The 27,618-nt window shown below is 40.8% G+C and overlaps 2 protein-coding genes across 3 annotated transcripts in view; both read right to left on the bottom strand.

Annotated features, from left to right (window-relative positions):
* Positions 1-1,681: 1,681 nt before the first annotated feature.
* Positions 1,682-19,019, bottom strand: LOC308070028 (pancreatic triacylglycerol lipase-like). The gene is made up of 12 exons (XM_080403274.1): positions 18,219-19,019; positions 17,400-17,554; positions 16,775-16,900; positions 14,456-14,590; positions 13,263-13,371; positions 10,259-10,378; positions 9,921-10,040; positions 8,363-8,481; positions 7,175-7,304; positions 5,980-6,091; positions 4,029-4,196; positions 1,682-1,803 (listed from the first exon to the last, which is right to left on the bottom strand). The coding sequence occupies exons 1-12, from the start codon at positions 18,265-18,267 to the stop codon at positions 1,740-1,742; spliced, it is 1,407 nt and encodes a 468-aa protein (XP_080259400.1). The 5' UTR covers positions 18,268-19,019; the 3' UTR covers positions 1,682-1,739.
* A 10-nt stretch (positions 19,020-19,029) lies between these two features.
* Positions 19,030-27,618, bottom strand: part of LOC308070027 (pancreatic lipase-related protein 2-like) — a 182,092-nt gene continuing 173,503 nt past the window's right edge. For both annotated transcript variants that reach the window (XM_080403272.1, XM_080403273.1), the window contains exons 7-14: positions 26,909-27,017; positions 26,185-26,301; positions 25,983-26,105; positions 24,963-25,081; positions 24,032-24,161; positions 23,666-23,777; positions 22,507-22,674; positions 19,030-21,474 (exon numbers count right to left, since the gene is read on the bottom strand). In XM_080403272.1, coding sequence (XP_080259398.1) covers positions 21,411-21,474; positions 22,507-22,674; positions 23,666-23,777; positions 24,032-24,161; positions 24,963-25,081; positions 25,983-26,105; positions 26,185-26,301; positions 26,909-27,017 — 942 coding nt within the window. In that variant the 3' untranslated portion in view covers positions 19,030-21,410. The remainder of the gene's footprint in view (positions 21,475-22,506; positions 22,675-23,665; positions 23,778-24,031; positions 24,162-24,962; positions 25,082-25,982; positions 26,106-26,184; positions 26,302-26,908; positions 27,018-27,618) is intronic.

Raw genomic sequence — 27,618 nt, 5'->3', positions numbered from 1 at the left:
AACTCGGTGGTGCGCTTGCTGCTGCCATGAGGAGCTGCACAGGGAGGGAAGCAATGTAATGAGGGCAGGATACAAGTAATACCACCAGGGTGAAAAACATCTGGTTTTCCCTCTTGAGAGAAGTTGGACAAGAAATTGGCTTAGCATTTTAATGCCCCACACATCTATGACAGCATAGCAAGAGGTGTCTCCTTTACTAATTCAAATATTTACTCCCTATTAGCTTCCCTAGGGCAAGGTTTCAGGGACTCAGAAAACAGTGATTCTCAAGATCAAAATTTGGTTCATACTGTGCTCCTGGAGCAGCGCGGTTGGGTAGTGCCTTTTAATCTGGGCAAGAAGCACAAGTGCGATTTAGGTTTGTGAACTTAAAAGCCAGCCTTGCACATCTCTGACTAAAACAAATTGCTGAGGGATATTCTCTTCAGTTGGGTTAAACAAAGGAACAGTTTGGTTTTCACTTGAACTTATTCCAGCTCTGAGCATGCCCACAGGTTGCCAGTCTTCGGTATTGATGGTTCTTTCTCTACTCTTTACAGTCCCCACTCCCTCCCATCACCCTGTGAGAGCTGGCAGAATGCACTGAACTAATCAAACTGCTTCTGTATTAGGAGAGTAGTGCTCCAACACAGAATAAATTGGTTTCAACCTCCACCACTGCAAGGGGAATCTAAAGCCTTGCTAGGGGGGTGATATCCTTCAGGACAAGGCATTCTGGGGAGGAAATGTCACCCAGAGAGGCAGAGAGAGCAGAGTGCCCCAGTCTGGGGAACCTCAAGAGAAACTGCTGAAGACAAAAGGTCCCAAGAGAGGTAAATCTCCCAGCCCCAGCAGTTCCATGTTTTTTTCAGTGAGAATGGGGTTCCTCTGGCAGCAGAGGAGAAGCAGGCTGCTTCTCCAGCAGCAGGCTGGGGGAGCTGAGACAGGATCACATAGGGACAGAAATGAATTTATGAACTACCCTCCCTTCAGCTGAATGTGTTTTATCAAAACTCAGGGAAAGAAGCAACTCCCTCTTTGCATTGCCTTTTCTGACCACATGATCTGGCAGTTTTGTTCAAGGCTGAGGGCCACCACATGGGATTTCAGGACACGTTGGTCATTGTTCCGCTTATAAGCATTTTAGTGAAATGTCATTAACATTTGAAATTTGCTATCCAGTTTGTTTTTCTCAAATTAATTCCATCTAGATCATATGGTAGAAGCTGAGTTTGGTGTTAACACATCAGGACGTGTTACCAGTTCTCCATCACATTCGTTGTTCCATCTCTCACCGGTAATTAAAATTAACCTTCTGTCCTCATTTTGTAACCAGTCACCCTCTTATCTCTGTTTCGTCTTTATCTCACGCTAATTCTGAGCTTAGCCTTCAGTTTGATTAAGAACATCAGCTTCATTAATCCTCTCCTCTCCTACTCACAAGCAGGTCTGCTTTCTCATAGTACTGCCTAGGAGCCGCTATCCAGATTCTGTTACCTGTCCCCTTTCCTCCTCTTGTCTGAAATAATTTTGAAACAGGTTGAAATCAGAGGAATTTTTCAACAGGTTTTGGCTCATTCACTCCCAAAGCTACTCCAAAAATTCTGTCTATGGAGAGGGTATCTGCAGACTTAACCCCCACCTCCCAAACCAGCAGAAAATCCCCAACACACATCACCTGTATTACAGCTGCAGACTCCAGTGTTTTACACATGACTAGCTTTTATTGGCAGCAAGGTTTTGGGCATCCATATGTGCTGTTAGCAAGCAGTAAGAGTTTGCAGAACATCCTCCCTCACTGTCTCGGAACCACAGAAACGGAACCTGAAGAAAAGTACAAGCTCCTTGAGTTCTCAACATTTGTTGAGATTATACAAGTGGATTTGTTCGATTATAAGTCAACCTTTGTCATTTGACATAACTGAACAGAACATACTTTGAGCTCCTAAGTTTGAAATATTACTGCTGGGGAAAGCATCGATGGGCTGTATTCATTCTGGTTCACTGTCTGCCTGCCTTTAACTTTACAGTTTCTTCCCTCCCCCCCCCCATTTTGTACTACTATCACTATGTAGATGGTCACAACTACTTGTGCAAAGGCCATGAGTCAATAGAAGAGTGAGCACTTATCTACAGGAATATGCATCTGCAATGTATTTTGGTGAATAGGAACTACAACTTGACATAGGACCTCTGCTTAAAGGTAATGCTGCTGGGCTGTAATCATTTTTGCTTTGCTTGTAACTGTTTCCATCTCCCATGTTCTCTTTTAAGTGATGACATCTTAACTATATATTTGTATATAGGTCTAAAACATATACTGTACCTCCTCTTCTAGATACCTAGTCATGGGAGGATAAAATAACCCATCAAGCAAATGAAGGAGTTTGTTTTAAAAAGTCCAAGAAAATGAAGAAAACTGGATCAGTAGATCATACTTCTGAACATCCAAGCCATATTCCACAAAGCCTAGAGAAATAAGTTTTAGCCGTTTTCCCCCAACTTTATATATAGCCTTTTAAGCTCATCTTCCTTGTACTAGTCTTGCTCATTGGAAGGGTAGGCTTATTATCACCGTCCTCTTTTGTACAGTCATGATCCCAGGGACCATTAAGATCAATGGAAAAACTTCTGCCGATTCCAGCTGACAGCAAATCAGACATCCTAACGCAAGCTCAGAATCAGGTAACTGTAGAGGAGTGAAGGCAGTGGGTTGATCAGCATTGATAATGTGCAGCTGTGGCCTTGCCTCAGCGGCAGTGGGTTGATTGACCTGGATGATGTGCAGCTGTAGCTTGTTCCTGCTAAATGGTTAAATAGCCCTGAGGATGGTGGGAGAGGGGGGTTGGATGGAGGAGGAGTGGTATGGCCTGGTCTCTGGAGGCAGGTGATACAGTACAGACAGTAGAATCTGACCAATGGTAAAGCCTTGTTGCAGCCTACTAGTTTGTTTGTGCCACAACAATTGGTGCCCTGTGTGAGGCAGACTGAGTTGGACTCTGACAACTAGTGCCTAATATTGCTGAGATGAGCGGTATAACCTGCCACCCATAACAGACACCATGAGAGGTGAGCCGTTGCAGCTAAGTGATGTGGGTGTATTGTAATATTTGTTGTCCATTTTAACTCAAATTGCAACTTTTGGTACCCAACATAGATGGGGACTTATTGATATGGGTACAGAAGAAGAAAATTCCACTTTAACAATGCTTATATTTGAAAAAAGAAGTGTAAAGTATAACAAGAATGTAATAAGAACTTTGCTAGGATGATGCAAAGTAAATGATGTGCTAGTTATGCTGAAAAATGTCTCCAGTATTCAGACATGGCAAAGTGCTGGAAAACCTCTTTTTGAGGCTGCCTCGAGGGGTGATAAAATTGCAATTACATTGTTAACAACATGGAGATTAGTCTTAGACTTACTAGAACAATTAAATGTGGACAGCGGGACAAACTCTATATTTGCAATGCTTATGGATATATCTGGAAAAAAAGAGGTGTAAAATATGACAAAATGGCAATAAGAATTCTGCTAGTGTGGTGTAAAAAGTATGATTTGCCTGTTACAGTGAAAAAGGTTTTCAGCATTCAGACATGGCAAAGTGTTGGAAAGGTACTTTTTGAGACTGCCTGGAGGGGAGACAAAATTGCCACAGCTGCATGTTATCAATAATAACCAACCCACTGCCTTCATTCCTTTACAGATAACCAGTTCTCGTGGACAGTAGGAGCTTAGCAAGAATGAGGCTGATAATCCAAGCCGGTACTGCTTTTTCTTACCCAAAGGGCTGTACAGGAAGTCTTTCTTCTGAAGCCTGGAGATATTTAAAGTCTTTCTTTGAAGTTATTTAAGGTAAAGTGTTGAAGTAGTAACGAATTGAACTATGGATGAACAGCTTCTTGAAAGGAAGGAAATGGTTTTCTTGAGAGTTTTTTTTTCTTTTAATGGTTTAAATAGCTTTTCTTGTGAAAATGTTTTCATGCTATGTATAATATTGTCACCTATCTTTCCAAGTAATTTTCGAGATTTTTACAATGGATATACTTACTCTTTTCCAGTTTCTCCAGATTGTACTGTAATAGTTGCAGCCCCTAACTTAGGAAAAGTTGGATTTAACCGGTTGTTGTTCCAAAGAAATTTAACCGTTGTAACTGTTCCAACTTTAACTTCTGCATCAATGAAGCTTGTGTAGGTGTTGTCTGGTTTGAGGGTTCCCCTGTGAAAAATAACGTTTTAAGGATGTGAGGCATGCGAGAGTTTAATACTAATTACCAGTCCTGTCAACCGATTGCCTGTGGTAGCAAGTGAGTAGAAAGCTAGCAGAGAGACAGTAGTTAGCTTATAACAGAGATACATTATTGCCAGTTTTCCAACTTAATTCATCCCAAATCAGTGTTTGTCAGAAGAAGCAAAGGCAGGTAGGCCTCATATGCTGCAGTCATACCTCGCAATGAAGATCCAGTTACAGGACAATCACTGTGGAGAAGGTAGATCTTGCTCCTTGTTGCTTATGTGCGAAAAAACCCTGCCTACGTAACTGAGACTTTCATTTAATGTTAATTAATTTATGATACAGATGTTGGATTTGTTTGAGGTGGCCAAAAGGATTATCCACCAGCTGCTCAGCCTGGCCCCCTAGCAGAGATTCCCACACTTGCAGCACCATTGCAAGTCAATTGGATGAGTCAATTGTGCATCTGCTCTTGGGTAACCACAGTTTAGAATCTGGCTACTTATTTCATGTCTCAGCAACATAGCAAGCTCTAAATGGCAGCAGTTTGAGACTGGTAATGGCTTCAGCTGCTACATCTCACTGAATATGAGCCAATGCTTCTCTGAGCTTCTCCTCTGTCCCCTCCCACCCCCATGCTCTGAAGGTGAAAAGCTTCTTTCTTATTTACCCTGCTGTATGAATTCAAGAGACATTTGAATATGTGCAGCCTTTATCACTGCACAACTGTTATTGTAGGTGTGACCTGTGAGATACAGAAGGGGGGTGGGGGGAAGCAGAGGACCCAGCAGAACCACCCAGAAGAAACCTCTACAGTTTTAACAAGCTTCATGAGAGAGACAGGATTTTTATTCCTTCCCCTAGCTTTGCAGTTTCTCACTCATTAGCCTTCAGAGGATGATTTTACTCTTCCCTGTATTAAAAGGCTTATGGTAGTGGAAGTAATGAGACACAGGACAAAATCCCTTTGCTGCCTTGTTTCTTTGCTGGATCCGCACTTGTGACTGGTAGGTTAGAGCAAAATTTGCTGTGGGGGAAAAGAGTTCACTTCTGGCATCCGAATTGACACAAGCCCTGCAAACGGCAGCTCAGGAGTGCTGCAGTGCATTCAGCGCTGGCAGACTCTACTCGGGAAAGTGCATGGATGCCTGCAAACTGGAGTCAGCTCACAGCAAACCCCTGCTGTCAAGCATCAAGGTGTGAAGTCCTCCTTGGAAAAGTGGAATCCACATAGCTGTCAATCAACAAAAAACAAAACCAAAAAATGACGCCCCTCAAACCTACATCAAAATGCCTTCCTCCCTAGTTTTCATCGTTTCAGCTATTCTAGTTGAAACAACCAAGAAAAATGCAAAGAAACAAAACCACATGAGGCAAGAAAGCAGCTTCAATGTAAGCAGGCAAAGTTATGAGCCGCAAAAGGTAGATTTTTATATAGTAAATCATGAGATGGCTTTAGTTGTAGCCAGCTGTGGCAGCAACATTTTACAACCCTATGAAAGACAAAAAGATGAGAACTCTGCTAGCATAGGTATGGCAAGACCTTAGTGGGCCCCCAAACAAGTGATACCAAATTCTAATACTTTAAAATCCTGTATTCTAGCCTTCTCCCTTCAAATGTAAACCCAGAGTGAGCGAATTGTTGCTGTGTTTACATCAGGGGTAGAATTTGATCTCTAAAAGAAGACCAATTTAAACGGAAATGTTAACTGAAAATATGAATTAAGCATTCTAGAGAAGTTTATTTTCTATTGAATTTTTAACTTACTTGACAATCTGATGCTGCCTTGTGTTCCCATTGCTTCCATACAGGGCAATGTTTACATACCCTTTTACTTTACTCTTTCCAGAGAGTGTCACAGTTACTTTGTACCTCCAAACTACAGAGAAGAAATACAGTAAGTTAGATTGTACCCAGGGAGAAAGTCTCCAAAATACGAAGTGTTGGCTTTTTTTTGGTCTGTACACTGTAGTTGAAAGCAAAACAAAATTATCACTGCCCTTCACTTTCAGCTCAAGGCCACATTATAGGCTGTCTGGGCTCAAACATTGTGCTGTCACACATGAAGCTTGATGCTTGTTGTTCTTCCTTGCATTATAACCATGCAAAACAAATACAAAGCGGCAATGAGTCAGATCTGTCTTTATGTCCTGATGAGATCAACACGAGAAATAGGTTGATATTTGCATTACTTTCTGGGAGGAAAAAAACCCAGACAGCTAGTCCATAACAAGGTAAACAATATGGACCTCAGCATTTTGATCATGAAGATTTTCATATATAGTGAAGTTGGAAAGAAGGAGGTGTTAGGAATAAATACCAATACATACCAGAATATAAATAGTGTAGAAGGAATGTAAAAAAATTTCTGAAGCTCAAGAAAAATAGTTTTTGTGGCTGGGAACTTTCTTTTAGCATTTGCTTAACAAAAGCAGCTTTTCTTCCTCTGATTCTTCTTTACAAAGGCGAAGGAAGAACAGTCTTGTGAGAGATGACATTTAGGACAACTTAGGTTGTAAAGGAAGTAATCTGGTCCATCCACTTCTCAAAGCAAGCCCAGCTGTGACTAGCATGTTCTTGTCCTTTGTCAAACTGAGTTTTGGACATCTCCAAAGATGGAGATTTCCCAGCTTCTCCCTGCATTTAACCACTGTCACTGTGACAGTAATTTTCATACTATTTAATAAGAAATTCCTTTGCCGCAACTTCTGTGCGTTGCCTATCCTCACTGCGCCTTATAGTGCTGTCCACTAGACATCTGTGATCTCCACTAGACTCTACAGTTTGTCAACATCTTTCTTGTACTGGAGGGCCCAAAACTGGGCACTAGAATTTAAGCAAAAGAGGAAAAGGCATGAAAGACTGAAAAGCCATTGGACTGCTATTTATCTGTTAAAATGAATTGTAAAACAGGAAAATAAAAAGGCTTGTTTACAAGGAGTAGGTAACAATAGAAACTCACGAGGAAAATCCTTGGCCTCTCCAGTATTCAGGTAGAATTTCACAAAATCATTTTTATATTTCCCTTTGAATTTATCTGCATAGTGACCCATGTTTGGGCATCCCCCTCGCGGGCATGGGAAACACGTTTCCTAGTGAAAACAAATATATCTATTAATAAAATTATCCTCCCAAGGAAAAAAAAAAATTAGTCATGGGGCTTATTTTTAGCATACCCACCTAACTGACCTTGTACCACAGCAACAACAAATTTCAAGTAACTCTTTCTGTGACTTGGGAAAGATCATATAAGCTAGACAGCTTTCTCAAAGGCTCTAATTGTTCAGGGCTCTGTGTTTTTTCTCATGCCATTTAGCTCAATCCAGCTGCATCAGTGACATCCTTGAGTAGTGTTGAACTAGAGCAGGGAGGAGGAGGTGTCCTCCACAGCAACTGATGAGAAAGAATGATGTCCCCTTATACCTTCAGGGTGGGTTAAGAAAGGCTTTGTCTTGACAACAAAGCTCACTGAACCAATATGAGAAGTGTGATGTCTATCAGCTGCTCAGAATGTGTAAATCTAAGCACTGTGTAAGTTTATACCTCTGTCTGGGCTGCCTGCATGATATGATATGAGCCCGTTAGCTCCCTGCTACTCTTAGGCTGTAGTTCCCTATCTCCTGGTCTGGGACAGGGAAGGGCTTCCTGACCTTGGTCCATAAACCTGTCCCTGAGGCCATCTTAAGTCACCAAAGTACTTTGATCACGGACTGACATCAAGTCATCACATGTTATTTTACTTCTTGTTCTTTTGAAAAGAAGACATTTCAGCTGTGTTTGAAAGCTCACCTACTACAGCATGGGATTCTACTCCTTGCTGTTTGAGAAATAAATTTGGTGATTACAGGGACAGGCTTTCCTCCTTACTTGTAACTCTGTTCGATAGAACAGAGCAGGCCTGGGATAGCTCCAGTCGTACCTCAGAGCTGTCACATCAGCACAGAGCCAGGGATGTCCCTGTTTTGTTGTTGCCTTTTCCTACACTGACCCATGTCAGCTGCATGAGCTATAATACTTTAGGATGTCTGACACTTGTCTTACAGATACATTTGGTGGGTACAAGGTAGCATAAATACATTGAATTTCAGATGTAAAGGTAAGAGCCACTATTTTGGATATGGTCCATCCTGAGGCTCTGAGGAATACTTACGGTTTGAAAAACATCATATGAAGCACAAGAATAGCCTAGAAATCCATCAGGGTAGATAATACTGTCAGAGTAATACTTATAACTCCGCAAATGATTGCAAGCCACAAAGTCCCGAGTTCCTGTGAAAATATATTCCCTGTTTAGTTCTTCCATTCTGTTACTGTTTGAGGAAAGATACTGGCATAAGCCTTGCTGTGTGATGGGGAGGCATCATTCCTTCTCAAAAGCTTCCTCACAATTCTTGGAGTATCAAAAAGAAAAAAATAAATTTGGAGTGTCAAAAAAAAAAAAGTTTTGAAGCTTGTTTTTGTAATGAATTGATGCCCTAAGGAATGTCACTGACTCAACAGGTATAAAATGTAAACTTGAAATGCTTTGTGGAGACTGACTGTGCAGCCCAGCCCAGCCCCTGCCCTCCCCTCACAAACACTTATTCAAGCAATCTGACCGAGTTTCACAATAGAAATGAGAACTGTGTGAAGCAGGTCTTTTGTAGGCAACAGTTACATTACCATAACAAAAGAAAACCGAATGAAAAGTATTCAGCTTCCTAGGGCAATGCTGATTTGCTCCAGCTGAGGACTTCAAAACAAAATTATTGTTATTTGGGGAGTGCTTAAGGAAGGGAGATTCTTAAAATTAAAATAATGAATATATTATTTTCCTTTGTGTTGACTTTATTTTCCTGACTTTAGGTTAAAAAGATCATCATATAGAACACAGTTATTTCTTTGTGCTTTAATTCCCCATTATCGATAACAAGTGTACACACACACACACAAAAAAAAGTAATGCCTCTAGCTGCATTGAATAAAACCTGGAGAAAAAAGCTAGTTATCACAAATAAGTTCATGGATTCTCAGAATTCAAGGTGTTTTCAATAATGTAAGAAAGAGCTCAGATAGTATACTGAAATATCTCCACAGCAGAAATCTTGATTTGTTTTTATTTTTAACGTTATGTGCAGTTTAACTTTATAAAGACATAAAGAAATTTCCTTATACTTAGAGCTTTTTTTAGAACCACGTAAAACAACAAAGAGCATATTTGAGCAGCTATGTGCCAATCTTTTTTTAGCTGACTAAAAATAAACATAATGATATTGCTTTAGTGCAACTCAGATTGGAATAGTTAAGAACAATTAATTTAATATTTTTTAATTATGTCAGAAGAATTGCAGCTGCAGATACCCTAACAGAAGTAGCTGTGAGCATCATTGCCCTACTCCACCCAGTAGTGCTGCTGGTCACCTAAATAGAAACAAAAGTAAATGTGCTGTTACAGGCCCTTCAATATTTTTGGCAGCGTTTCAGTAACTTTTGTTTGTGCTATTAGATACTTTAGAGGAGGCATATTTTTCAGAGGTAAAGCCTTTGTCTTGTTTATCTGGAAAATGGTGCTTTTTGAGCACATTAACATTGTCACTGCACTCTGCAGCTGCCATTGCTGGTGGACACAACAAAAGCTAATGCAAAACACCTGCATTAAGAAAAAATTAAGTTGTTACATTGTGAGGGGTGACCTTCCCCTGAATTAGTAATGTTATCAGCATACTTACCTTCCCAGATGCCGTCAAGATCTACAATCTGTGAAACAGGGTTCTTCCCACACCCTGGCATTTGCTTTCCTCCGTTTGGATAAAAGTCAAGATGTCCTATAGCTGGGCTCATGCCAAAACCTGAAGCATTTAAAGCAGGGGTAAGTATGTTTTAAAGTAATAGTGTCTCACACCTATAGCTGCTGGCTTGAAGCTTGTTTATGCTTGGTATGTTAGGATATGGGCTGTTAGTGACCAGTATGGTGTGTTTGTTCTGCGGCTATGATACAGCACAACTGGGTCTTGATGCCATAGGGTGTAAATCATTCTGTATTAATACACCAGAGCTAAATACCCACCTAAGTAGGGGATTGTGGGAGCTGAATCTGTGTGGATAACATCAACAAACTCTGCATCAGATTTATCCAGTCTGACTTCAGTTGAAGTGCCTTGAAAATAAGGTTGAGCAGGGTCTAGTCCTGAAGGAAAAAACTAGTGTTACATATAGCTAAAGAGATACAGATGTATCATTTTACATAACATTATGACTGTGTATAATTAATATCACATACGTAGCTGCCTACAGTTCCTTGTATCTAAGTAATATAGGTATTAATAAAATGGTGATGTGCGTTCTCTTTTACCAAGCGACTTTTCTCTCAGGAAGGAGAAAGTGTGACCTGTGTGAAGCCTATTAAATTTTACTGATTTAAATCAATATTGAATCCCAACACTTGGATATAATTTTTTTAATTGAATTTCACTTTAATAATATTGTTCAAGTTAAGGTTGCTGTGTCTGTATCCTATACAACTGATCTACCTGCATGGTTTCTAGGTACCTTGTTTGAGAGCACTTAAGCAGGAATTGATGCTGATAGCACTCCATGTGCTTGGAGGTGTTGAAACCAGCCTGCCTACTTCTGACTCCAGTCAGATTTTGGAAAAAACATTTAGTTTTGAAGTGATGATCAGAAAATGGAGTTTATTTCCTTCCTAAATTACTGCGCCAATTTCAGGAGCTCATAAAGTCTTGTGAATTGCACAATTTCTACTGCCTTATGCTTGCATCTCTTGTTGTCCCTGGGCAGCAGATTTGGTTCTGCTTTTAAACTGAATTTTGTAGACTATTAGTCCAAGGTTCACCAAGCCTGAAATCCCTGAGGAAATGTAACAAATGAAAAGGAGTGCGTTAATAATATCCAAAATTGTCTTTTGTGTATGAAAGGTCACTCTGCTAAATGCATGCTGCCCTTGGCACTGACTGCATAATGAATAAGGAGATCAAGCCCATAGCTTTAAAAACATGTTAAAAAATTGCTGAAGAATTCAGACTGCAGGGTGAGTTACCCATATTTTGAGAAAGGAGTGGTTTGGTCACAAGTTTAGCTGATAATACTGGTTTTCAGTTTTGCTTTCTGGGAGAGTATTGGAGGTTTTAGAACACCTGAAATGGCAACTGTGCTTTGTGGGGTCTCTAGAATATCTTTTTTAGAAACTACTTCTTATTGCAATAAATATGGCTATTTGATTGCCACTTGCTTTTTTAAGGAGTCAGTTAAAGAATTTAAGAAAGGTGAGGGCTCTCCCTTGAAGAACAGTGCAGGGATGTGGCTGTGCGGTGGCTTTGTTGCACTGATGCTCCTGCTGCGGGCAGAGGCAGCTTGTGCTTCCACGGAGCTCTGCTTTGCCTCTTGGCCATACGTGTTTTCATCACTTAAGTCGTCCGTGTTGCAAAATGGTTCCTTCAATAGTCATTTGCTCTCAGCTAGTGTGGGTAGAGAGCAGATTACAAGCCAAAGGATGCTGAATCATGAAAAGAAGCTCTTGGATCAAAAGGAAGATGAAAATGCTTCTGGCCAATAGTCACAGAGGCTTGATCTGTTATATCTTGCAAGACACAGACACTATTTATGGGACTACTGGAGGATGTCCAGAGTCTGAGTAGTCAGAGAAACGTGGACAGCTATAAAAAAAACCAGAACCAAAAATGCCTTCTCTGAAAGAATTGAGCAGGAAAACCTGGCTCAGCAGTAGCGAGAGGCTTTCTCAGAGCACAGAGTGTGCAACTTGCAACAGGGAAAGACAGCAGAGCAATTTGGTACTGGGGGGGTGGAAACTGAATCGGCTGACCAAAAATTAAGAGAACAACATCATATTCCTTAAAAATGTCTAAACTCAGAACTGTGGGAACACTTAAAAGGGACAGGCAATTACTTAGGAATATAGTGATAATGGGGGGGGTGCTCGCTGCTCAGTTAGCTCTGACATTATCTGAGAAGTAAGAGAGGGCTCATGTAGCTCAAACTAATACAAGTTGTATGAACATAACGCCTGTGATCCCCTTCAGAAAAAAAAAGGGGGGGGATTAAACTGAAATCTCTCTGTCTCTTTAGGTATAAATGCAGTTTCTTAATAAGTCTACTTGAATTTGGGCAGATGGTATAATCCTATTTGATTCAGTTTTTCCTGCCAAGGAGTTTTAGCATATCAACCATTAAGTGAAGAAATGAAACTTTAGAAATTTCACTGGAAAAAAAAAATTAATTACTATTACTGTACACTACTAGGTGAGAAGTTTATGTAGACATAGCAAAGGAAAGTGATAATAGGTGACACATCAGGAAGGTTAGCCTACTACTGAAATGTCAGGTTTAATCCATCCTTTGCTGGAAAACGATATTTGTTAGCAAAGCTACAATATGAAATAGCTAACTGCTTACTGTTGTGCTGCTTCTAGCATGCTTTGGAAGGACCTGCAAACAGTGGGTGATGCTGCGCGTCAGATGCGCTGCTACGTAACAGGCCAGATTAATGAAAGGTGAAAATGGCAGGAGAAAAGCTGCTAGGACAAGGCAGGCAGGGATTGTCCTGCTGGTCTGTTTTATTATATTAGTATTGGACAAATCATTATGAAAAATAACAATTGCAGCTAAAGCTTCGATAAAACTTGTACATTAGTTATTATGAGTACGTTTTTAGCAGCAACAGTGGAACGCTGTTACATTACAGCATCACTCCTGTCCTGCTCCAAACTGGCACTGGTCTGGGCAGTGACACCACTAGGTAAAGCACCAGAAAGCAAGCCCTGTAGAGATGCCACAGCCATTAATGTTTAACAGCAAGTCAACTGATGTGTTGCATCTGTTAGCTGTATAGAGCTTTTCCTTTGCTGTGTAAACATATGCAAGCAAAATAACCACCATGCTGATGGTTTTCCCATGCTTACCAGGGCTGTGCTCCTTGGTGTACTGTGAGAAGAGGCTAAGTCACAGTCAGATATGATTGTAAAAGAAAGTGAACACAACATTTTGTTAAGCAGTGGTGTCTTTAGTATAAGCTGTGACTGAAGTCACTGACTTACCAGTTATTCTGCCAATCCCTGGCTGCCTCCTGCCAGCCTCACCTGCCGCGTGTGCTCCAAGGCTGTGGCCAATTATGTGAACGTCAGCTGGAGAGTATCCATATTTTTCCTGAGAAAGCACCAATATGAAAAGTTACTACATCTGTTTTTATCAGCAACAGGGAAGAGTAAAAAGGGGCTGAAAATCTGCTTTTGACTACAGACTGGGGAACTCCTATAGGATTTGTAGGATCTGTTTGCCAGTTTAGGTACTTATGTCCAATACATAGATTTTTCAAAGGTGCTGCCCTTATTTGAAGGCTGTTAGAACTCTAGACAGGTCTGTCAATAGTGTCCTGAGAGGATTTGTATCCGTTTTCCATCCTGGCCCCATTAAGTTTCATGGGATGCTCATCTGGCTTGTAGGATTCAGCCAGGCAGGAGCTCTCAGTTACACCTGGCAGGTCAGGCACCACGTGCGGCTGGAGGGTGTGAGAGGAGAGAGACCTTCAGCCTTTTGGACGGTGCTTCAGTGGCTGCAGTGCAGATAGGGAGAGGCATGGGTCGGAGCAATCCTAGACTTCTACACTGGTACTGCCCATTGAAGTAATTTATAGTTCTTTCATGGGAAATGTGTGTTGAAAGCACTTGGGTTAAAAGAAGGCTTTGAACCAAGCATGGCTTCCCATGTGGGCTGGCTGAGGAAGGGGGCATGTGGTACCCTCTGCAGATTTAGGTGGTGTGCTCAGGGGCTTTCCCCTGAGGTGGCTGGGTGCATCCTACTTGTCCCCAGGTGGTGTTGCTGACCAAGAGAGAGCAGCTGTCCTTCAGCTGCTGCCAGCTGGTTTTCTGGCATTCTGAAGAGCCCTTTGGTAGGTTTTGTCTCTGTGAAAAGGCAGTTTGCTGTGTCCGTTATCTCTGCATATTTAATGCTACACAACACTTTACATCTGTTAACACTGAGGGAATACCTGTTCAGCTGTACTGTGGGGATGGCTCATAGAACTTCATATCCCTAGGCTGGCTAATTCTGCTGTTATGATATAGTTCTCTAACTTAAAAAAAAAAAAAAAGTCTATTTACTGCACAACTTCTAAAATAATCACTGAGTAGAAGAAAGTTTTCTCCTGGTTACATTCACATTCATGAGATTTCCTGAATCTTCTTTCAAATCAGCATTATAACTATAGCTTTATAACCACAAAGATTCTTACCATGAGAACATTTATAAAATAAGCTATTTCAGCACCCACAACACGGACGTTGTTCGATGCCTGGGTGTACTGACATCTTGCCCCTCTTTTCCAGTTTATGCAAATGCAGTTCACATCTTCCACAGTAAGCATCCTCTGTTTTGTAAAACAAAAGTAAAAACCAAAGAGCTTCACAGTAAATACAAAGTGGAATTGATTCTTGTTGCTTATTACAGCTCAACTTATATATGTTGCATGAATTTGTATGAGAACATTTTAAGAACCAAAACCTTAGTGTATACACGTGGTCATACCTACTCACAGGTGTGCTCACACAGTGCTCATAGGGACACAGTACCGAAGTAGGGTTGTGTACTGTAGTCATGGCCACACCGTCATTTCAAATACCCATAGTGGTCTCTTTTTGCAGAAGGGAAAACAGTATTAATACTGATAATTCTAATTTTTAATTTCAATGAAACTTTGTATGTGACATTAAATAAGAGCTCTACCCATGTACTGATTCACTTAAGTGATTTAAAAGTCTTCTTTAATTCAAATCCAGTTAGAACTTATATTTTTGATGACAAAAACCAAGTGTTTTTCTGATACAGATTTATAAGAAACTGTGTTTTCGTAAGAGGATGCATAAATTGCTGGTGTCAGTGAATATTCATTTCAGATTTATGGTTTTATTTGGGAATATGTATATACAGGCAGATACTTTATTGCCTGCCACAGAATCTGAAGCTTTTGCTTTTTCCCTCCGAGTTGGATTGTTTAGCTAAATGTATTTTGCTTTAACAGTTTTGGTATATTTATTTTCCTTTGCTTTGTGTTCAGACACTATAAAGCATCCAAAATGCGTTACAACTGGCAAAGGACAAAAAAGGCAATAGAAGTGTCTGTGGCTATGTTATAAGTGGTAAAAATAAACGTGCAGATAGGATTATTACTTAATGGGAAGGAAAGTATATAACAGATACACATACGCAGGGTGGTGTAGTCACAATCCCATTTGTTCCACTCCTTACTGAAAAGATTCACTGAGATCAAGTTAAAAGAAATATAGTTGGAGTATTGTGATAAAGCATAGGCCACCATAAAAGAGAAAGAATCTAAAGAATTATCTCATGCCTCTACATCCTTGTGGAAATTGATCAAAAGGATTTAAGGGACTAGCTGAAGCAAAATGTGAGCTATCTTGTTGATTGTGAGGTTCTAGAAAAAAATATTTTTTAAGAGTAGAAAATAGGAGACTGAGAATTATAAAATCATCAGTCTGCTTCTGATACTTCAAACAAATTATCAACTAACAAATCCAACAATCATTCCTCAATTTCATAAAGTGATTTTTTTTTTCAGTGAGACACTGCCAAATACATCTATCTTCTTTTGACCTAGTATCAAAGAGAAGGAGGTAATGGGGGTGCAATAAATGTGAAATACCTTCATTGTAGTGGACTTTCATATTGTTTCTCACAGTGTTCTCATAAGTAAAATAGGAATATAGACTTTAAACAAAACTGTAGTTGTGTGAATAGCTAGCTGGAAAACTTTTATCATTGAAGTGTCATATGCCATCAACTGGTACTTCACTCTGTGCTGTATAACTAGTAGCTTTCACTAGCTGCAGCTGCAATAAAAAGCATGTTTATAGGATCTGAGAAGCCCGCAAGCTGGAATTGCAACTTTGTTTGGGGAGAGGATTAAGAAATAACTTGGGGAATTAGCACGAAAGTCAATAAAGCAGAGTGCTTTACTTCATTCACTGTTCATAGCAAGTCCTAGATTGAAAGCTTTGTTCAAAATGATCCCACTGAGGTCCCTTCTGGATGTACGTTTGTACAGCTTTATTGCTTCTGTTAACGGTCAGCCCTTGTCCTCAGCCTCCGACACTCACGTGGCAGCCCATACCTTTGTGCTGGACTTCCCACATCTGGAAACCTGTCTTTTGTCTGGAGAAATATGATGCAATAGCTCTGAGTCTACAGCTGTTTCTGGAATTGCCCTAGTTCCTAAGCAGTATCTTGCTCCAGGGTTTGCATTGTTTTTACCAAGAAAAAGGATGCTTATTGAGCCAAATCCTGTTGTCACTTGCTTCACTAAAGAGAAATGAATGCATTTATGCATTTTACCTCATGCTTTTCCTCAGGGTACAGAGCTACATATTTAAGTTGCTAACAATTAAAAAATGTGGCCTCTTTTTTACCCTCCTTATCACTACAAGTACCATAAGAGAAATCAGTTAGAAATAGAGAAAACAAACAGTTTATAGGAATGTGTTTATAAATGCAAACCAAGAACTTCACAGGGATAGGATTTCCCAGTGGTACCTACCTTGCACATGTCTGACAGCCAGTTTTCTTCTCCGTTGTCTATAAATCCATGTACGATAAATCTGGTTATCCTACTTTTGTTAAAATTGGAGTAGTCAATTGTTGAGGCATCAACTGCAGAGATCTCCTGTTTTCAGATATTAAATTTATAAACATTTAAACCTGCTTTCTGTAAATAGTGTATCAGGATTGCAAAGACCTGAATTATGTTTATCTGTACAGGCATTCAAAATGTATGCAACATTAAACTCATCTGCAAGCGGCTTAAGGTCTGTATCTCCATTCAAAGCGGGCTTTGAACACATCTTAGCACAGCACAGACTTTACTTTTAATGTGTTTTCATCTTACCTGTGGGAAAAAAATTGCTCAATGATTCTAAAAGGCACGGTTTCCGAGTACCTTTCTATGGCCCTACAGAAAACATGAGGGTGTGCTGCTTTGTGAGGGATGGAAAAGGATGTGAATTATGCCCCAGAGACCCTGCCATGGAGCTGGAATAGGTGGTGTCCTGAGTAAAGTGGAGGTCTGGCCATTTCTAGCACTTTCCAGGAATGCAGCTGGAGTCTGTGCTCATTTATTCTTTTTGAATGTGATTTACTAACATTTAAACCAGAATCATTCTTACTTGAAAGCTGTTAGGATTTCTTCTTGTGTATAGGAGAAAGTGAATGTCTATCTTTTTTGGATCCCAAGGTAACTTATGGACAGGTCTTTCTGTAGTCCCAGACCATGGTATATCATCTGAGAAACATCCAAGCCTTTCATAGCAAACTTCTTTGCCTGTAGCACACAGATGAGATCAATAATATGTGAATGAGCAAAAATGGTGAAGCAGGCTAGTCATAACTCATACCATCTCTTCTCTGGAGGTCTCTTGGTTTATTGAAAATTCTGTGGTTTACAGAAAGCAAAGCCCAGCAGTTGCCCTCTCTCAGCTCTTCAAAGGCTGTTTACCCCAAGGAAAGAAGTCACCTATTGCTCATCAACAAAGTACTCGCTGCAGTTCCTCTGTGGGTATCCTGTACCATACCTTGGGAATCTTTCCCCAGCTGTTGCCTTGCCTAAGGCAAAGACAGCTGATGAGTTGCTCCTAATACCAAGCCAAGATACTGCAAATAATCAGCAATAACTGGAGACTGTGCTGAACAGCTGATGACATGAGAAGTCTTATACTATACAAGAAGTGGCGGCTTCTGAATATAAAGCTATACCCTCATGAGACTGCCTCTGTCCCTGCCCGCCCCCCCACCCCCAGCTTTTTCCTCTATCGCTCTATCACTAAAGCAGAGTACACCAACATACACTCAGGTCTCTCCATTCTTGTATAGGAAAGTGAACTATGTAACCTCAATCAGTAAGTTTTAAGACACCATAGTGTAGAATGATGTCTCACAAAATATAGCAGCATAGAAAGGCTATATAAAGACTAACCCCATATGCTTACCTTCTGCTATGCTGAGCAGAAATAGTGCAAGTATCCAAATTCCAAGCATCTAGAACAGTAGAAAAAGAAGCAGTTAGGATTTGCTAACCCATTAGCAAGTGGACTTAGCTTTCTGGTGCTGAATTTCGACCAGGTGAAAAGGGTGCTGTGTCCGTCTTCTCTGCAACATGTCTTTAGGACTGCTGTGTATGTGACACATATGAGTCAGCTTTATGTTTGGTTGCTCCACTAGTGATTGTGGGACTCCTAAATCTACTAAAGCACAGCTTAAATCCAGTGTGATTTTTGTCCTGTTGAGGCTATGCTTCTATCAGATGTATGGTAGCTACTATAGAACTAACACAAGGACACCAGTGTGAGCTGCCATCCCTCTTTATACTGCTGTCTTGGGAAGCTGTATACCTGATGAGATAAAAGAAAAACCCCTAAACCTGAACTACTTACTGTGCAGCTTTGAAGCTCCATGCACTAATGTGCAAACTTTGCATCTACTTTTTATAGTCTGCTTTATCCTTGGAAATGTTCCCAGAAAGATAGGAACATTTATTTCAGATTATAGTTTCTAGCTAAGCTGCAAAACAACTTTAGTAGTTGGTTTCTCTGAGAACTCCAAAACCTGTGGACATGGATTTCTTGAATTAGTGTGCTGGAGCCCAGAATAAGATTGGAGCTCCAGAGACTGGGTAATTCCCAGGCAGCAACACATCAGAAATGGGATATTAAAGAGAATTATGTACATATTTAGGGGATTGTCTGGGCTGGGAAGGCTTTTGTTCTTAGTGTTATGTAGTGGGGATGCAGGGGAACCTCTCCCTTGTTCTGCATCAGGTGACTTTGGATGTGGAATGCTCCTGTGCTGCTGGGTCTTTTGTGCCCATTTCCTGACATCAGCTCAGTTTGGTGAAGCCTTATACCTCTAGGAAAACTTCATAGTGAAAGAGCCTGGCCTCCTGGTGTTCCTTTAGTTTCCTTGTTAAAATAAACGGATGTAGAAGTACAATTGTCTACCCCTGTGGATCCTTTCTATACTACCCATGCAACCCAAGGCTTGAGAAAGTTCATCACTTAGAGAATGGCTAAGATCAAACATGCTGGAAATATATACAAATAGCATACAAAATTCCCTCAGACATTGTGACGTGGCCGCTTTGTAAAAAGTGAAAACCAGCATGTGCAAATGAACAGAACTAGGTTTGGGAACCCCTTGGTCCCGTTCATCTCCAGGAGAAGGCTGTAAGTGAACTCAAGACGAAATGAGACCTCATCTAACTCTTCGCCTAGAAAGCTTTTGGCTGTGGCCATATATCTTGGCAGAGCTGACGTTGCCTAATCTCTACCTCTGGGAACGACCAAATGGGTACCAGCTGTGTGTATAGCTATTACACTGCTATCATCCATGCTAGTGGGTTTACTTCTTTAAATAGCAGTGAGTTTTTAATTTTTCTAAAACATCACCTTTGATCCTAATTTAGAGCTCAGTGCTCCCATCCTTAATTTAAGTAACATTTCAGTTTGTAAATAAGCTCATATTGATGACACAGGAGAATCAGTACGTGCCTTAGTACACCGATGAGTTTTAGCACTTGTTCAAAATGAGGGGGAACAGGCTTTCCTATTTAGTTTAAGAGCTGATAGAAAAGATTCAGGTTGGGATTTTATCATAGTTAGTCTGCTGCTCCTATTCAACACAGGGCAGACTGAATAACTAGACACTTCCTTAGGCCATGGTCAGATGGGCTTCAGCTGCTTGCTTCCCCTTCAGGAAGAAGGGGTAAGGCTGGGATGCGTGTCCTTCGGTAGGATGCAGGCTCCTGCAGGAGCTGTTCTGGTCCTTGGGGCCTCACGGTCAGGTGCTGTCGGAAGAAAGACGGCTTTTGAGAAAGAAGGTGATAAATAAAGGCCCAGCTATGTTTCTGCAGTCTGAAGAAGCTGTAGTCTGGAAAAGGAAGCAGGCAGAGGACAGGACTGGATTTCTGGTGCTGCAGGACACCATGGCACTCTCCTGGGACACGGCATGGTGCTTCCCGGCATTGTTCATGCTTCCCTTGTCACCTGTCAAGTCCCCAGGGGACGTGCAGTATTCAGGACTCCAGGTTTGTCTTGGCTGAACCTCAGACTTGTGTTTAATTATGATTTTAACTTCTTACAAGCTTGGTTAGTGATTAGTCAAGGATACAACACTGTCGCTCTTTTTTTAAAAAAAAACAACATTATTTCATTCAGATATTTATACTTGTTATAAATGCATTCTCAATATTGTATTTCTGCTCCCATTTTCCCACGCTTGATAACTGACATACAAGCACTTGGGCAGATAACTTCTTCACTCCTGTTTCTTAGAAGTTTATTAACTCTTTCTTCCTATTCATTAACTTATAGTTTGGTTTTTATACTTGGAAAAATATCCACTGTCTTGGTCTCTTAAAGCTCCAGGTGTCTCACTCATGCCAGACCTTGCAGAGCAGTAGTGTTAATGTGAAATAGTCAATTCCAGGTTTTACAAAGCTGGAGTTATTCAAAGTCAGGGTTTCTTGCCAGGATTTTCAGGGGCCACGGCAAAGGTACGTGTTTGAACTCAAACAGTAGCCAGCTGCTGTGATTCAGCTGTTTGGTTTCTTCTGAAGTGGGGAACACTTGAGGTTTGCCTTCAGCTGTTGCTTCCCCAGACGTGCAGTGTACAAAGGGCTATCCTAAACTGCTGAAGAGATCCTGGTCTTGTTCTGCTCCTGCCTCACCCCAGAGTGTCTTCTGAGGGCAGTGCTCTTGTGTGGGGCTGGAAAGCTCTGGGCATTAGTGCAGGCTGCAGAAAGGAGGTGTTTGGGACCGTTCCCAGCCGGAGTGGTGTGCTGAGGTAACGTGCTGCCTTGAGAGTGTTTGACGGATGGGAAATGTGGCACATTATCAGTGTGGTGGGAAACAGCTCTTGCCTTGAGGCACTGGCAGAGTAAGTCTGTGCAGTTTATAAATGTATGTTAGCCTATATGATTTCCAGTTGCTTCCATAGTTACAAGCACAATAAAATGGGCTCAAACATGAAAAACATTGACAAGTGTGTTTGCAAACAAAAAATAAAAAAAACAACAGGCAGTTTGATTATTGCTTTAATAGCTTTGTGTACCAGTGTTCCCATGTGCAGGACTGATGGTTTGCTCAGCTGCTGTGTACAGAAAGAACAGTTGTACTCGGTGACCTCTAGCAAGGTGTAAGTAACTGAGGAACTCCATATGTGACAGTTCCACGGCCACAAAAAGTTGACCTGAGAAGAAAAAACCCACTTGAATCAGGATTTATTTATCTCTTCCCCCCCACTGAGAAAAATGAAAGTCAGCTGCCATCTTAAGGGTTGTTAGTTTGATCCATAACCCTACTTAAGCCTTCCTGAAAGCTTGTGCAGAATACATATTAACAGTAACGAGGTAAACTTCCTGCTTTTGGGGGCCAGAATACAATCAATCTCTAGATTCGCCCATATAGAGCTCTAGATAAGAAGTCAGAAGGGCTCTTGTTAAGCTCCCTTTATTTAGGCTAGGTGCTTAACTAGATTGCTCCAGTCATAGCTTTGCAGCTTTTTTTAGGAGCTCACACAAAGGGATTTCATCAGCTTCTCTAAATAATCCCTACCAATGCCAAATGATGAGGGAGTTTTTTTCCAAATACTTAACCAATATTTGTCCTGTTGTAAAATACATCAATTAAACCTTGACCTAAACCCAGTAGGTATATGGAACGGTTGACTGTGGCCCTTCAAAGACAGCCGATGTCTATATCTTCATGCTCCTCTCCAGGCAGTTCTTTATTGAGAAACACATTTCCTTCAGCTGTTCCACACAGATCAGGTTTTCTAAAGGTCTTTTGCTATTTTTCCAGACTTCAGTCTCTGTGCATTGTTCCTGAAAAATACCCTTCAAACTTGAAAACGACCCTGCTTCTGATTCCAGTCTTATGCTAGTTATTCAAATTAGAATAATTACTTCCTGGATCTTCTATACAATACTCCTGGGAATGAGACTTGTTTTATCTTGGTTTGTAATGGTTTTGCTCTGGCTAAACAGTATGCATTTCAAATTATTCACTGCTGTATTCTTTTCCAGGCAGTTATTCTCTGGTTCGTACTTGAACATTTGATTTTTCCATCCAAAGTGTAATATCTTGTCCTTGTAATTACTGAAATTCACATTGTTAATTGAAAACCATATGTCCAGTTTACTAAGATCATATTCAATCCTGTCTCTCAGAGTTTTTGCACTCTTTTCCCATTTCTTCTGACCTGTAAAAGGAATATACTTACATATGCCCATCTTCTCCATGAATTATCTTGATAGTTTCTGCTCCCAGTCTTGCCCAGAGCAGAGTAAATATGGCTTTATTCCAGAGAAATTCAATTTCTTTGATATGTTTGGGGTTAATTTCAACATCAAGGTATTTTGTATAAACTTGATCTTGAGAGAGGAGTCCACTGCAAATAGAACGAAGACAGCAATGCTAAGTTTAAAGTTTACCAAACTAGATCACGTTCATTGCAAGACTGGGGTTTTCCCCTCTGTTACAACAGAAACTTGCACTTTTTCTGTTATGCCCTGAACAGGGAGAGGAAGAAAAACAACACTGGAAACTTTAAATGTGCATGTAGCAGGAGGCTACCGGGAGGTGAGGGTGAGGCTGGGGCTGCCTCCAGCACCCACACGTGCTGGGTTTTGCAGGTATCACCGCAGGTAAGGCTCTGCGAGAAGTTCTTGGGAGGATTTTGTAGATAAGCTGGGAACTTCTGTGGGGCTTTAGTCTGCATGTGCACAAAGAGGATGGTGAGAGAACATGTGGAAGTGCTTGTTTCAGAGGAGGTACAGAAGGCAGTAGGAACTGCTATTTTGATAGTAGGAGATGGTATGAGGGGTGAATGAAGCTCACTGGGCAGACTATAAAAAGTGTGCCATTTGTATAGTAGTGATGTCTTTTAATATGTCCTGGGGAGGAAGGAGGTATCTACTTTGCAAATTTGGTAAGTGCAGACATAGGATTGCCTTGAATGAGATCACACAGCAGCTCGTGGGCAGAGCAGAGCCTTGTCAGTATGTGGAGTGAGTATGCTGATGTGTGTTGCCACAAGGTGTGGGAGTGAAGCGGTTGTGCTAAAGTGCGTATGAAACAGGTGAGCACTGCATGAATTATGTGTATTCCAGAGGTGTAAGTTCATTTTGTTGTCTGATTTTGTTTTTTTAAGACCAACTCAAGAAACACAAAACTCATGAAGTGATTTCCATTTCCTTTTGCAACCATCTATTTGCCCTCATGCTCATCGGTCTTACCTATGTGATAATTTTTTTCATATCTGATGCTAAGCAGAAGGTCTGCAACACAGAATAAGTGTTTGTACTACTTAAATATGTGGAAAATGTGTAGATTAATGTTAGCAGCATTAAATGCTATAAGGGAGTATTGATTTAACTTACCTGGTAATTTCATATTCTTTTGTGTTCCCCTCTGTGTCATGGAAAACAAGGTTTATGTCCCCTCTTGTTTTCTTTACACCAGACAGTTTGATAAATACTTTCTGTCTCCAAGCTGCATAAAGAAAAGCAAAATAAAACTAGATTATCATTGATATGAAATATGCTAGTTCTTTTTTCTCCTAGCTGGAATTAATTCGTGTTAGCAAATAAAAGGCTCAATGAGCTTGAATTTTGATAACTAATGTAGCATTTCTTGTCAGAGATGTTAGCAGTTGTTTGTAGAAACAACACAAGTACATGGCTGTAAATCACAGCAAGGCAATCACTTTTCAAGCATGTAAACAACTGTAACAAACCTCCACTTACCAGTAAAAGGTGGGTCTGCTGCTGTATTTAAAAAATACTTTTGGTTCACTCGTTTCAGTTTGGCTGGGAATTTGTCAGCATAGTGCCCCATCATTGGACATCCCTCCTGTGGACATGGGAAACAGTCTCCCTAGGGAAAATTAGAGCATCAGTTAATGAAGAGTATATATGTATGTTTTTTCGATGTAGCTCTGACAAAATTAGGGCTAAGGATGCTGTTCTGATCTTGCAAAGCTGTGGCAGTGCTGTATGTTGTCATATCTTACCACCAAAACCTGACAAACTTAATTCAGATAATGGTTTATGCACCCATGCATATGCAAAGATGGTATAGAATAAGCAGGTTTGATACCTGTCTGGATGACGGTCTGAAATTCTCTAGCTCAAATGTATTTCAGCTGAAGTCTAGGACAATATAAGCCAGTTTTACTCTCCTAGTGGAAAGGAACTTGCCTGCATTCACATTGCAACACCATATGGGGGGCAAAAAAAACAGGAGCATCATTCGTAAGTGCATTTGCTTAGGTGGTCTGATCAGTGCCCAGTGTACACTGCAGAACAGTCAAGGGTTCTGGAGGCTCCAAATGTCTCTTCTTCCAGCCAGGAATTAGTAGGGTAGGTATGTCTAACCTACATGCTTGCTGCATAAAGGTTTAGGGTAAGAACTGCATAGGTTTTAATTTCCCACCCTCCCACCCCCCACCCATTTTGGTGATATCATCTGTGCCTCAGGATTCATTTTCCAGACTGGAATACTTGATGGAGTGACTGTACACTGTGCCTCACTGCGTGCTTCCTCCTACCAAACCACACCGTGAGAGTGCAGCCACCAGCATCCAAGTGCTCTGTGCACATAGTGGAAGCTAGGATGAGTGCAGAGACCTGGTTTATTTTCTTTACAGCTCACCCATTCCTGGGCTGATATACTTACTGACTCAAAGGATTTGTACGTTTCACAGGGATATCCAAGGTATCCAGTAGGGTAGAGGATACTTTCAAAATAAAACTCATGGCTGCGTGAGTGATGGCACCCCCCAATGACTGTAGCATCTGTTGGAACAATGTTTATGAGCATCTGTGAAATAACCTCCTGTTATCCTGTATAAGAGTTGCACTTGCCTCACCATGGAAACAACTGAGGTACAGAAGAGAACAGCAGTGTGGTCTTGTAATATTTTTTTTGTCTGAATTTATGCATTTCTAGTTGCAGTAGAAGTTGCTGTTTGTGTTTTATCTGGAGACCTGTGTGCCAGTTATGACAAGATTCCAAGTGAGATGTATTTATCTACTATGGTGTAATAGTCTCTTTTAAAAAGACAGGCACATATATATATATATATATCTATCTATGTGAGATGTCTCAGCAAAATGATATTGATTACAGTTTCAAAAGGGTTAATAGAGCCAGGAGAACCCACCAGCCTTTTGTGAACCTCTCCAAAGCCTGCAAAGAGAAAGAAGTCTCAGGTGGAGAGGTGAGGCATGTACAGTCCCTGGAAACACTGAGTGCTTTTGCCTAAATATGCCTTATAAGTGTCAGATGCTCTTTGCAACATCTGCAAGAAACCAAATGTGGTGGTGTCACGCTGCCGGTTTGGTCCTGATGTTGGCCTGTCTCAGCCTGGAAAACTTCCTGCTGGGGTTGTTAGGTTTTTGGACTTGCAGATTCCCCATTCCCTGCTGTTTTGTGTTCTGCAGGTCCAAGTTCAAATTATAGAAGCAAAGCGTAGGTCTGTATTCAAACTCCTTTCTCTACAGTGTTCCTTTCCTTGGGGAGCACTGTTCTGATCCAGCCTTTGCTGTTTCTTATTTCCTTTCCTGACTTATGAGTAAATAGGCAGAAAAAAAATATGTTTTGCTGTTTTCTCCCTAATGGAGAGTTACTTTCACAGTTCGTGTTTCAGAATTGAACAAAAATAAAGTACTATGCATGTTGGGAATGTATGTTTACCTGCAATCATAACTTCAAAATCACTCGGTTTCATCTCTGGAATTAAATCATTGCATCCAGGCATCACAGTTCCTCCGTTTGGGTAAAAGTCCAGGTGACCAGTGGTGTTATACATTCCAAGCCCTGAGATACACAGGTGATGATGTTAGTGTCTCAGTGCATGCCTGTCCCTGCAGATATTTATTTGCACATGAACGCTTACCTACGGCAGGAAAGTGAGCAGCATTACTGTGAATGACATCAACAAAGTTTGCATCTGAAGGATCCAGTCTCACCTCAGGAGGAGTACCTTCGAAATAGGGCCCAGCAGGGTCTAAACCTAAAAACCCCCACATTTGTTGGTTGAGGGAGGAAGAAAAGTGTTGCGTGTGTTAATATGTCTCTTGCCAACTACAACATCAGACATTCAGTATTGCAGAAGGTACATTGAATAATAATAATAATGTGAATTCTAAGCTAAACTGGAAAAAAACCCACCTGCAATCATACAGGTTTGTGAACCTTTCTGCAAACTTACTCCAACAAAAGTAAAATATTTTCCCATAGACACTGTATTACTGTGAAGGAGGTGTTTTATTATGTGTGAGCTTATTACTGGCCTGTAAAGTTTCAAGAATAGGAAAAATGAAGGGCTCTTGATCTGTTGCTTTGTCGTTGTGTAGGGCTTGATGTAACCCAGTGATCGATGGTAACACTACAAACATACCAGCTATGTTTGCCCCTCCACTAAAGAGTATTTAACCTACCCAGAGAGAGAAGATACAGTAATTACCCTTGTTTCTGTGAAGTGTGAAGTTTTCCTACTCTTGCATAAGGCATATCCAGCACTGCCACTAATTTAATTCCAGTCTACAGACCAGTGTGTTGCAAATTTCTTTCCTCTAGACACATGCTATGTTAGTGCTGCACCTTGTTGAATAGCCTACCTGTTATCCGCCTGATGCCTTGGATCCTTCTTCCCGCCTCTCCTGCAGTGTGTGCTCCCAGACTGTGGCCAATTAAATGGATTTCATCAGGGGAGTATCTGAAGAGTTTCTGATCATTAAGGTGGTGGTGGTGGGAGATAAGAACACAGGCTTTAAATAGCAAGCAAAGAGGGTATCTTACATTGTGGACCTTTAGGAACATCTAGACTGACTTCCTACATAGCAAAAAGGGTATGAGTTTTTTGAGTTAAATATTGTTTAAACTAAACTGATAGGATATAAAATGATCCAATATAGAATTTTAAATGCCTAGTGATGATGGATTCACAGTTTTAGTGTTGGCATGTGGTTACCACATTCAGTTACCCATGGTGACAAAATATGAACCTCCTTTCTCACTTGGATCAACCCTTGATTTCATTTTCCATCAAAATGACCTTATTTTTTCTGTATTTGCTGTATTATGGGGCCCTTTTTATCACACATCTATTCTCCATGCCTACTTAGAATATGTGATATCACTCAACAATATTTTCGCTGACAAGCTTAGGTCTTCTGACATTCATTCTCCTCTTTGCCAAGAGTCACCTGTACAAGACCTGCACCGCTAAGGTATTACACATATATTGAAGGTTGAAACGGAGGTTAATCAGTGTGTAGGCTGCTTGCAGGGGACATGTTTCATTTGGGGATTTGCTGGCTTTTGTAAT

The sequence above is a fragment of the Falco punctatus genome (assembly GCF_963210335.1).
Source record: "Falco punctatus genome assembly, chromosome: 9".
NCBI classification, from domain to species: Eukaryota; Metazoa; Chordata; class Aves; order Falconiformes; family Falconidae; genus Falco; species Falco punctatus.
This window is presented reverse-complemented; position numbering and strand designations above follow the sequence as displayed.